The 12,893-nt window shown below is 43.3% G+C and overlaps 1 protein-coding gene across 1 annotated transcript in view; it reads right to left on the bottom strand.

The window, feature by feature from the left end:
* SPATA13 (spermatogenesis associated 13) overlaps window positions 1-8,679 on the bottom strand; it is a 330,909-nt gene extending 322,230 nt beyond the window's left edge. The window contains exon 1 of the mRNA XM_057309635.1: window positions 8,243-8,679. Coding sequence (XP_057165618.1) covers window positions 8,243-8,254 — 12 coding nt within the window. The 5' untranslated portion in view covers window positions 8,255-8,679. The remainder of the gene's footprint in view (window positions 1-8,242) is intronic.
* Window positions 8,680-12,893: the final 4,214 nt, after the last annotated feature.

The following is a 12,893-nucleotide window of genomic DNA, read 5'->3' as shown; positions in this document are numbered from 1 at the left end:
CTGGCCAAATCATGTCTTTTAGGGGGAAAAGTGCCTAATTCAGTGGTTGACGGCTCAAACTGGCTGAACACAAACATTGCTGGGACAATGATTTGTTTGGGCAGATTCCCAGAGCTGCCAGTGACTAATATATTTAACTTTAAAAGCGCTTACACTTTTCTCCAGAGAATGTATTCCCACAATCAGAGGAACTGTTGATTTTCACATTATTCCAGCCATCTTCCATCCCACTAAACATGTGGGTATCTTATATATAGGTAGTGTGCTTCCTAGCTTTCAAGTCACATACATATTGAAGAGCTAGATGGGAAAAAGTGTTCTTTCTTTCTTCCCCACCCCCCACCCTGCCAAGGTTTGATCTACTAGTTCATTTAAAAGAGAAATTAGGGGCGCCTGGGTGGCGCAGTCGTTAAGCGTCTGCCTTCGGTTCAGGGCGTGATCCTGGCGTTCTGGGATCGAGTCCCACATCAGGCTCCTCCGCTATGAGCCTGCTTCTTCCTCTCCCACTCCCCCTGCTTGTGTTCCCTCTCTCGCTGGCTGTCTCTATCTCTGTCAAATAAATAAATAAAATCTTAAAAAAAAGAGAGAGAGAGAAATTAAAATACCAACATTTAAGACTTTCCAAAATTTCATGTTATACTTGATAATTTACACTATTTGTAAATGTGTCAATATTTACACTATTACATACTCTACAGTAAATGACCATTGGGCTTCACTTTGTACTGCACAGGGACATCTGTCTGCCTTCCCAATCAAAAGACATGACAGGCATTTGGGCTGAGGATGCATCCTGAGATATTCTACTTGAGGTGTAATATAATAACAACAAGAACAACTTCAAAGGATTGTGACATTTCGTGGCACTATGACTGCTGAATGGCCTGATCGCTTCTCAAGGCTGAGATCTCACAGCCAAGACATGGAAGCCAGGAGCGTCTGAAGACAATTCTATTTTACAAAGCCATGACCTGAAAGAATGAATTAAGAAAAGCTAATAACTTCTCACTTCTAAAACTTTTCCTGGAAAGACTCCCAATCTTGTGCATGAAAACAGGTTGGTAACATTATCATTGACCATTACAGTCCCATAGGATCACTCGAAAACGTAGAGATGGAAGGCAAAAGGATTGATCGTTGACAAGCATTTGGGATTCTTACAGAAGACACATTCCATTTCAGGCTGCCTTTTAGAAAGAACAGAATTCCAGACAATTAAAGAACCTTCGAAATTATCTAGTCAAGTCCCTCCTCTTGCAGATAACAAAATGTAACCTCTGGGAGTCTGGCTTGCTAAACATTTCTTAATTGGTATTAGACACAGACTTACATGCACATCTCCCAACGCTCCGCTAATGCTCTTTGCTCTTACATCTTGGCCATCCAAATGAAATTCTTGTTGCATTAATCTTCATGCCACAAACAGTGCAATAAAAATACATCTCACTTGTTTGGAATTTGGCACGCATTTTCCTTAGCAATGGATATACGATGAATATATCCCTGAGCCGGCCCCAAATACCGAATGCATGCACGTGAAGAAGCGGTATGCTTAACAAACAAACAAACAAAACCACCTGAGAATCTAAGGCTGAACTGAATTTACTATTCCACCTTGAAACTCGAAGAACAACGCCATCTACACTCCCTGGTGGGGACCCCTCCTGCTCCAAATCCCTGCTGATAATCACGAAGGGAGGAGCTGGGTTCCAGTAGGTGAGGAGTGTGGAGCCTGGGGCTTCGGGAGGATAACCCCAGGGGGCACTTCTGTATCCTGAGCTGGCTTCCCAGTTGCCATGTTTATTTTCTTCCCAGTCTTGGGATAATGGCCACTTGCTGCTGCCCTATCTTCTGTCACCATCTAGGGTTCTGGGCAATGTTTTTCTCCTCTCCGCCCTGCTGCCACCCTCAACACAGTCTCATAGTCATATGTCGTTGCCGACATATCTTTCCGTCCTTAAAATGTTCTGTAAACTCAGACAGTCTTTTTGTGGCTTACCAAAGATTTACAACCACTATCAGTGAGGAAAGAGGTTGAAACGGTTTTCTCTTCTGCTCCTTCAATCTAGCCCCTTCTTTTATTTCCATCAAATGGTGATGCGTCTCCTCCAGGAGGACAAAGGCTTAAAATCCTATGGCCAGATTCACCCCTTGAATGTAGTAAACACATTCAAAGATAGCATTTCTTGAGCATCCTTACTGGGTTGAAACAAGACTCTGAAAAGCCGGAAGGGGCCTAGGCTTAGGGGGTTGGGGAGAGGAGAACTTGAAGGAGATAAACACGTGCAAAGCCACAGAGAGGAAGGACAATGTAGTTCCCCAGCCCCCAAGTCCCACCTGGACAGTCGTTCCTGGGGCTGCCGTACGTCTAGGAGCACACGCAACCGAGCTTTCAGATTTTCATGCCTGTTTACCAGGAACTCTAGTATCAGCTTCCTGAGGAGAAAGCTCATGACATATCTTCTTATGCCCTGTCAGCACCAAGTAGATACTAAGTGATTGATAAATACTTGATGACTGCCTGGGAACTTTCCAGACACTTCAAGGTCATGATTTTCTTCAGTAACACAAGGGAATGAAAGGTATTTCACTGCACCAAAATCTGGGGAAGTCTAAATAGCCATGGATGGTAGTTTTCCCTCACTCTTTACACATATGTCTTTGGCTCTTTTCTCCTAATTTGAGGGGAGTGCCTCTGAGGCAACCTTTTAATGAAAAGGTGTTACAGAAGCAGCTGTGGAGCAGGCCAGCCCACCTCCGGGCCCTGTGTCAGCCGATTTGCACAACTGACCAGTTAGACCAATGTCTGGCTCGTATCACAAGAAGAAATACATAGTTTTGCCCTTCAGGGACTTACTCAAACTTTCAAAGCTGACTTTTCACATTCTAGGCACTGGCATTGATCCCTTCACTAATTAAGTATGCATCGCTCTGAGAAATAGGCACTTTTTTTTTGGCTGGGTAACAATAGCTATTCCAACCAAGAACCTGTTTCTGAAACCACCCATCATGGAATGGAAAGCTACTGGATCACAGCCAAAGAGTGCATTTCCCAAGCTTCTGGTATTTCTTGAAAAAACTCCACCAAGTGTATTGGGTGCTGACTCTTCAGTAGGGATATTTCAGAATATAGTCCGGGGCTTCACACTTGACATAAATAGGATGGTCCCCAAAGAGGAACGAGTCAGGGAGGTGCCATGAAGACATAAATAACAACTCCACAATTCCAGATGGCGAGGGGTAGCTTTTGCGGGACTAATAGAAACAGATTCCTAAAACAATGGACAGAGTTTCAGTTCAACTTACAGAGAAGGGCCAAGAAGTGACCTATTAAAACTCTTTTAGCAAATCACGAAATATTGCATAAAGAAAAGTAGACAGGTAGGTTTCACCTTTTCTGAAGGCAGAACATGAAGTAACGAAGGAAGTCAAGGAAACAAAAGTACTCTGAGATTCTGATGATTGTTTAGATACAAAACTTTTCTAGCAGAAGACCCTGGAATCTTCTTTGGCCCTCGTGAAACCCAGCACTAATTCCTACCTTTACAGAGCAATTTCTATGCTCTGAACAGGGCACAGGCCACAAGACTCCCAAGATCTGTCTCGTCCCTGTTATTCTATGACCAGAGCATTTTAATAATTTGAGTCTTTGCAACATATTCCCATTATAACCTTGTAGCTGCTCAACGCCTCAGAGAAAACTTACATTCTTCGGGCTACCTTTCACAGCGCATACCTTGTTGGAAATAAGCTGGAAAATGCCTTTCTGATAGGTCTCTCTAGCTTATTTCCACGGCTGTGAGGCTTGTAAGAGCTATGCTTCGCTGTCCTCTCAGGGTTGTGAGTTCATTTTTACTGGATTCATCACACCACACCGGGAGTGCATAGGACTCAAATCGTATGCACTCCACAGCTCAGAAAAGGCAGAAAGATAGGTGAGACCTGGCTGGCAGTGGGACCATGATTGGCTTTGTCTGCCCTTGTCAAAACTTGACAAGGCTTGAAGCTGGCCCTCCAGAGGTGAGAGTGAAAATAAAGTATGAAGCAAGCTAAATATAGATGAATTCAGTTCTGAATCTCTTTTTTTTTTCTTTATACACCCAGTGGAATATACTGATGTAAAAAAAAGTTGTCGCAACTCGCGCCAGCATTTATTTGGGCCAGGAGAGAATATGAACAGGAATAAAGCAATTGAAATAAGCCATGAATTCAGAATTATAAATCAGGTTCACTTTTCTTATTCTCTATTACGGACTGACTTGAGTTACCCCAAAATTCATATGTTGAAGTTCTAACCCCCAGTTAATGTGACTGTACGTGGAGATAGGGCCTAGAAAGTGGCAATTAAGAATTAAGGTAAAATGAGGTCATATGGGTGGGCTCTAATCCAACAGGACAGGTGTCATAAGAAGAGATCAGGACACAGACAGACTTACACACAGAGGAAGACCGTGTGAGATACAGCAAAAGGCAGCCACATACAAGCTAAGGAGGGGTGTCGGAAGAAAACAACCCTGCTGACGCCTTGACCTCAGACTTGCAGCCTCCAGAAGTATAAATGTCTGTTGTTCCAATCAGCCAGCCTGTGGTACTTTGTTATAGCAATTGTAACAAACTAATACACCTGGGTCTCCTCACTACCACTTGTGAACACTGGTTCCTTCTTTTATTAACTTCATTTCACTGTTTTTTCCCTTTCTTTTGCTCCACTGAGCATGTCTTCCTTGCTTCTACCCTGCCTCTGTCTGTACTTGTCTTTTATTTTGTTGTTGTTGCTGTTGTTTTTAAGATTTATTTATTTATTTATTATTTATTTGAGAGAGAGAGAGAGAGAGAGAGACCATGAGAAGGGGGAGGGGCAGAAGAAGAGGGAGAAGCAGACTCCCCGCTGAGCAGGGAGCCCGATGCGGGGCTCAATCCTAGGACCCTGGAACCATGACCTGAGCCAAAGGCAGACGCTTAACTGACTGAGCCACCTGGGCGCCCCCGTACTTGTCTTTTAAAAGACGGTCTCTGCCCTTTTACCCAAACAGATGTGGAAGCTTGGAAGGTGAGACAGGAGGCATCTTGCACCCAGCACCCCCAGGTCTGTCCAGAGGCTCAGACTCCCAAAGCTCACAGGTCCATCTGGTTTGTAAGGGTATAGTGCACAAAGTCACTTGACATCATTAGCACATGTGCCTCTCCCTCTCTGGCTGACCCTGACCACGTCACTCAACTTCTGAGTTTCTATGTTTTCATATATTAAAAAAATAGTGACGGGAAATTATTGCATGGTGGTTGTGAGGTTCAATTAAGATAAAACATTGGAAAATATTTTATATACTAACCACCGTGGCTCAGTTTTTCTATTTGTAAAATAGGTCCTACCTATTAGTTTGTAGTGTAGTATCATGAAAAAAACAATCAGGAAATCATTAGAACTTCTGTGACTCTCAATATCATGTATTTTAAAGGATTATTTCTACTCTATATTTCATTGGCCTAATAGAGTTTACTTTTGTTTCTCCTGCCACTTAAAATTTATGAAGAATGTTGTACTTGATATTAAAAGATGGGTTCTAAAGACACAAAAGACCTGCTTCTTGCCTTCATGGATCCTGTAATCTATTTAGAAATATATTTTTTTACAGTAAAAAACACTTTAAAAATCAGTTCACACTGGTTTTCAGGGTCTCTGATCAGGTCAAACCAGGTTCACGCCTGAACTGTATAAGACAACTTCCCAGATAGCAATTTCTAGCTATCATGTACTAAAGTCACTACCAACAGAAGCTAACAAATCTGAGTAAAAAGATATAAAACTAAGAAAGGTAGAGTCGCCTGGGTGGCTCAGTCGGTTAAGCGACTCCCTTCGGCTCAGGTCATGATCCCGGGGTCCTGGGATCCAATTCAGCATCCAGCTCCTTGCTCAGCGGGGAGCCTGCTTCTCCCTCTGCCTGTTCTGCCTGCCACTCACCCCTGCTTGGGCCCTCTCTCCCTCTCTGACAAATAAATAAACAAAATCTTTAACAAAAAAAAAAAAAAATTACAAAGTTAGGAAAGGAATAAAAACCTGAATGTGAAGTAGTGTATTTTGCTTCAAACAAATCTAATTCTATAATCATTTGTAAAATAGAATGCTTTAATATAAAAGTATCTCTAATATCCTTAAAACATGATTTGAATAATGAAATTCTTGGTTTTTCATTAGCTCCTCAGGAACCCCTAAAAAAAGATGATTGACAATAGCAACATTCCAGTAGGATGAACATGTACTCTTCAGAAATGCAATTGATATTTGACTTTAGAAATATCTGATTTTGAAAACATCTCAACCAAAAAGAAAACAACATAATTATTTTTAGAAATTTACACTCATTACTAAGACTGATCAAAATATGGTAATTTGGTAGGGACATAGGGATAAGGATTTCACGCAGCATGTCATAGCAGTCACATTTAGATTTAGATCCCGACTTTACCTCTTACTCAAATAAGAACTAAGGCAGATTACTGTACTTTTCTAGTCTCACCTTCCTCATAGTTTAAACTGGTCCATGAATAAGGCCTGCTTTGGAAGGACAAAGGTGATGAAGCACAAAGCTCAACTGTGATCAGTGCACCTTTCCTGGTCAGCAGCAGGAGATATCCTGGGTGCCATTTCTAAATGAGAATATATCATAGTGGTGTATAAATGCTTCCTAGCCTTTTCCTCTCCGTAAACTGTATATTTTTCTAATTCAGCTTTGTATGTCCCTCCACCACTTAATCCCAAGTCTGGGTCTATACAGAGCACATAGCAAAGCCTAATAAACAGTTGATAAAATAAATACATGGATAAATAACACATAGACAATTTTAAATTGGAGGCAGAGAGGGGGCTCCTGGGTGGCTTAATCGCTTAAGCAATCACCTCCTGATTTCTGCTCAGGTCAGGATCTCAGGGTTCTGAGATTAAGCCCCCTGTGGGGCTCTGCCCTGAGCATGGAACCTGCTTAGGAGTCTCTCCATCCTTCTCCCTCTGCCCGCCCCCCCATCCCTGCTAGTGTTCTCTCTCAAAAATAAATAAATAAATAAATAAGTAAGTAAATAAATAAATAATAAATTGGAGGCAGAAAAAAGAAATAAAGCAGTGTGTGGAACACAGCTTAAGAACTGTTAACAGATCAGTGTCTTCAATAAACACGATTAAAATCTGAGAAACTAAAAACACCAGTATATAGCTCTAGCTATAATAGGATAAATGGGAAAGGGGGGGGGTGTAAAATACTACTGTAGCTGCCAATCACTACTCTAGAAAAGATAATTCAAATTCCTTTTCAATATTTTTTTCTGCAGTGTATGGCTCAAACAAATAATCTTTGAGATAATAAGCCAAAATTATCTGGCACATTTACATATAAGAAAATACCCAATGAAAAAAAAATAACATTCTCTCCCATGCCTTGTGAAATTCATGTCTTTGTAAAACATTTTAAGATGCAACTGTCTGAATGTTTCAAACTGTGCCTGCTACCCACTATACGTGCTTTTATTTTGCAAAGATTTTGGTTAATATGTTGGAAGGTTGAAGTCCAATTCATTTGCATGGACCCAAACCAGGCTCTGTATTTTATTTTTTTCTTAATGATGATAATTAAGGACTCTTCCTCAGCATTTGCTATATGGAAAACGAGGAAACAGAATACTTTTTATTGTGATTACTTTAGGAAGAAGAATCTTTTAACTTTTTCGTGTCTTCCATCAGACAACAATCCAGTATTTCGAAAGCAGAGCATTATGGCATTAAGCCCGTGGTAGCCTGATTCCCTTACCAGAGGACAACTGTCGGCCAGCACACTTGAGTTAACGATCCGGTGAGACAAGAGTTGGCTCATCTCGGGGAAAAGCTCCTAAAGATTTTGCGTCCCCCTCTCCCGCGCCCCTCCGTCGCCCGGCAACCCAGCCACGCCGCGGCTTGGCCCCGCCCCTGCTGCCATGGCAACGCGGCCGCGCCAGCGCGCGGGCTTTGTGCTTCGGCCGCGGGGGGACAGCTCTGCGCGCTCGCCCCCAGCACCTGCTGAGTCGCGGCAACTTTTCAAACATTTATTCTCCAACAGCTCTGCCCGGTCTCTTACCCAGAGCGGCTAATCCCCGCCTTCTCTCACCCTTGTTTCCGAAAAAATGTTCCACGGGCACAGAATTCCAGCCACCTGCTGCTTGGTCGTCCCTTCTTCAAACGTGAGGGAGAGGTGACAACCGGCAAAGAGAACCCACTTACCTTCCTCAGCATTCCTCCACGTCGGCAGGGGGGATCCCTGGAGGGATGTGAGCATGCCGCGCCGCGCTCAAAGTGTGAAGGAAGTCTCGGAGAAGCAGCGGGCAAACTTCGTCCCCTGCGAGCGCCGCCCCCCGGGCCCCTGCGTGCTCCTCATTTGCACCACAAAGGGCGGGGACCTAAGGCCCGGCGGTCGGGAGACGGTTAATCCGGCCGGCGGTGGCCTTCCTGGCAGAGTTCAGATGGGCTCTCAGGGGCTGCTCAGATGCCACATCTCCCTGGCGAGGACCAAGTCCACCGGCTCCTCGTCGGGGGCGAATTGAGCTTCCCAGGCCCCTGGCTGTGCTATTGTGTGCTGGTCCCTGGAGACCCGGGCGGAGGGTGAGCGCGGCCGGCGGGAGCCCGTTTCGGGCGGCCCAGGTTGAATTTCCTCGCAGGGCTTTTCTCCCGAGCTCCCTCCCCACCCCTCGCTGTTGCATATTCATAAGAGGGCGGAGTCGCTCTCCATCTCGTTTGAATCCTCAGGGTTTTGAGGAAGCCAAGGGAAGGAAGTGGGACAATTTGATTTGGAAGGAAAGGCTTCGAGGAGAAGAGGGTGGGGAAATAAGTGGCAGCATAAATAAGCAAACATAGGATTCCTATTTCACCAGTCGCATGCGCGTGTACACACACACACACACACACACACACACAGAAACACACACACTCACCGTTTCTCAAAGCCTGAACTGAGCTAAGGAAATTTCAGGAAGCTCCTGACTAAATTTCTTGGTCCTAATTATAGTATTAGACTAAATGCGGAATTTTTTTTTTCCCAAGGATTTTTAACGATGATTTGAACTGTGTGTTTTTCATACCAAAGAGAGCCGTCGAGAATTTATATACACGGACTTTGCTAATTGCATTGATTCTATTGAACTGCATCATAATTGATTGGCACAGCCCTCCACCATTCCCCAAAACACAGATTTTCTGATTTATAAACAGTCAAGTTGCTAATGGGAACGCATTTTCAGAAAATAAAAATAGGGCAAGAAAAATGACAGGCCTAAGGAAGTTCACTTAAGCCGCAGGGACAGTCTGAGAAGCAGTAAAAGCTATTGGTGCTGAGCTCTTACCCCCAGACAGAACAAGGAGCCCTCCAGAACGGTTTCTCTTTCCTCCCTGAAATTTCCACCATGAGAATCATCACTAAAGCACATCCTGGAATTCAGATCCACTCTACTGCTTGAGGTATAGGTGGTTACCTGAGTAAGCTGGTCTAAATGGATGCAAAGATCCTTCTGCCAAACGCTCTACCCCCAAACAGCTGCCACAGTGCTCTCACAACCAGATTTAATCCTCTGTGTTGCAGTGCTACAGAAAAATCCCTTGTTAGCTCAAAGAGGTGGCTTGTACTCATTACCCCTCAGCAATTGCAGGTGGTTAGACTGACAGACTTCAGAAATCTACTCACTCCACAAATCCTCACTGGTGCCTATCTACTGGTGGGTGGTAGGTGCTGGGGAGACCACTGACAAGGAAACAGCCCAGGTCCCTGCCCTGGGAGCCAAGCTTTGAGTGCAGAACAGACTACAAACAAAAGTCAGACAGTATAAAGACAATAAAGCTATAACGACAAATAAAGCTATTTAGAAAGGTAGATGCTGGAAGCCCCAGAGAGTATGGAAATGCCATGAATTCCCTGATGGAACCAACTAAGACTAAGTCCAGGTTTTCTGATAGGGTTTTAGGTCCAATTAGGTATATGGGCACATGGGTGCCTTGCTGAGTTTGTTTCCTCATCAAGACAAACAAAGAGTAGTCTCTGTTTCCAGCAGTTTTTAGAGTGGACAGAGGAAGCTGTGGTACGGACTGAGTGAACACAGAGGTTCAGAGGGTCTGACAGTGTTGCATGGTCAGCAAGCACATACTGATGTCAGCCTGAGCTCTAAATGCATCAGCTGGGCAGGACACTTCATCTCTGACTCTGGTCTCCCCAGTTGTACACATGGGTAATAACAGCCACCTCAGGGGTTGCTGAGAATATTAAATGAGATCATGTACAAAAAAATCACAGGGCTAGCTATTCTTCACTGAAGCTGCCTTCAGGAGGATAGCCCGGTGGCGTATCCTTTGAAAGTTGTGGTTGTTTGATTATAAGACTAATGTCGCTTTCTAATTCTTACTACTCATTTGTAATTAATTCTTTCCCTACAAAGGGAAGTAGGATGTGAGTGCAGGAGGCTAATGGTTACCAAGGGACCCTGCTAGCCCACTACCCACATTATCTCTTTGTCATAGCTACCACTAACCGTTGTACAGATTCAAAGGAGGATCCAAGAGGTCAATTTCCTTGCAACCAGCTCACAGCACGTGACACGGTGGAGCTAGGATCGAACCCCTCTCTCCCAAAGCTCTGCTGTAGCCCAAGCCCCAGCCTCCTTCATACCATGTGCTACTTTGGGCAAAACAAACCACTGGGAAGCAAAAGGAAAAGATTCTCCTTGTTTGCCATTTCTTTAATCATAGAATTGCAGTACTGTTGGTAGGAATGCAAACTGGTGCGGCCACTCTGGAGAACAGTATGGAGGTTCCTCAAAAAGTTAAAAATAGGGGGCACCTGGGTGGCTCAGTCGTTAAGAGTCTGCCTTTGGCTCAGGTCATGATCCCAGGGTCCTGGGATCAAGCTCCACATTGGGCTCCCTGCTCAGCAGGAAGCCTGCTTCTCCCTCTCCCACTCCCCTTGCTTGTGTTGCCTCTCTCACTGTGTCTCTCTCTGTCAAATAAATAAAATCTTTAAAAAAAAAAAAAGAAAGTTAAAAATAGAGCTACCCTATGACCCAGCAATTGCACTAGTAGGCACTCACCCAAAGAATACAAAAATACTAATTCAAAGGGATACATGCACCCTGATGTCTCGTAGCAGCATTAACTACAATAGCCAAATTAAGAAAACAGCCAAGTGTCTATGGACTGAGGTATGCATAAAGAAGATGTGCCATATGTGTATACACACACACACACACACACACACACACACACAATGGATATTATTTGACCATAAAGGAAAAATCTTGTCATTTGTAACGACATGGATGGAGCTAGAGTGTTGTGTTAAGCGAAATAAGTCAGTCACAGAAAGACAAATACCAGATGATTTCACTCATATGTGGAATTTGAGAAACAAAACAAATGAGCAAAGAGAAAAAAAGAGTTGCAAACCAAGAAACAGACTCTTAACTATACAGAACAAACTGATGGTCACCAGAGGGGAGGTGGGTGGGGGGATGAGGGAAATAGGTGATGGGGATTAAGGAGGGCACTTGTCCTGATGAGCACCGGTGTTATATGGAAGAGCTGAATCACTATACTGTACACCTGAAACTAATATCACACCGTATGTTAACTAACTGGAATGCAAATAAAAACTTAAAACAGTAATAGAGTAACAATAATATGTGATTATTTTCTTACACAAAAAACGAGAGGGAGGTGCATCTTCCCCACAAAACAACTCCACTCATCACCCACTTTCCAACCGTAAGAACATGGAAGGAAGACATACAGACGTCTTTACACCAGACATTGCCAGAGCCCAACACCAGACATTGCCAGAGCCCAATGCCTAGAAATAGGTCTTCTTTTTTTTTTTTTAATATTTTATTTATTTATTTGACAGAGAGAGACAGCCAGCGAGAGAGGGAACACAAGCAGGGGGAGTGGGAGAGGAAGAAGCAGGTTCCCAGCAGAGGAGCCTGATGTGGGGCTCGATCCCAGAATGCCGGGATCACGCCCTGAGCCAAAGGCAGACGCTTAACGACTGAGCCACCCAGGCGCCCCAGAAATAGGTCTTCTGATGAAGGACCCAGAAGGAAAAAGCGTGGAAATATTCCAAGGTTCCAAAGGCAGTTTCTAGAGCAATCCCTCCACGTGGGATGGCTTTAAAGTGCATAAGAATAGGTGGCCCTCCCATGCATCAGGGAAATAGGAAAATGCCATCAGAGGTCAATGAAAAGAAAGGAAGAGTTTGGAGGATAAAGGTGCCTAGAGTAAGGGTTCTGTTTAAATTAATGTGTGCAGATCTAAGAATAAACCTCTTGAATGTTCTACTTAGATTGAGAAAGAATTTAATTTGCTTCCTTCTTTTCTAGGTTTGATGCCGCATCTGTGGTTCGCTTCTCTAAGCATTCATACTTAGTTTTATGGGGGAGATGTTATTTAAAGCATTATTTTCTGGTATACATGTTGGAATCCATTTTTACTTTAAACTTTTGGAAACGCCGATGTTAGTTGTCACCTTGTCCTGAATAAATCTGTTTATTGTTTTATGAAAATCATGCTTTGGTCCAGAAAGAATTTGAGGTGGCACATATAAATACATCCAATCCAACAGAACAAGAAAGAGAATTAAAAACAGGCAGATGAGGAAAATATAACACAGGGGAAATGAGAACAGAAAAGATGAACAGGCATTCATATATTTATATCTATGTAAATTCATGCATTTATATCTGTTTTCATCAGGACCCTTTAGAACTAACTCCGAAAGCAATGTAAGCAAACCATGCAAAAATGAATCTTTCACCCATTTAAAATAAGTAAAAAGACATGATGTATTTCGTGAAAACCATATTAGTTTTTAGAAAGATGTTATTTATTTATTTGAGAGAGA

Source organism: Ursus arctos, unplaced genomic scaffold (genome assembly GCF_023065955.2).
Source record: "Ursus arctos isolate Adak ecotype North America unplaced genomic scaffold, UrsArc2.0 scaffold_10, whole genome shotgun sequence".
Lineage (NCBI taxonomy): Eukaryota > Metazoa > Chordata > Mammalia > Carnivora > Ursidae > Ursus > Ursus arctos.
This window is presented reverse-complemented; position numbering and strand designations above follow the sequence as displayed.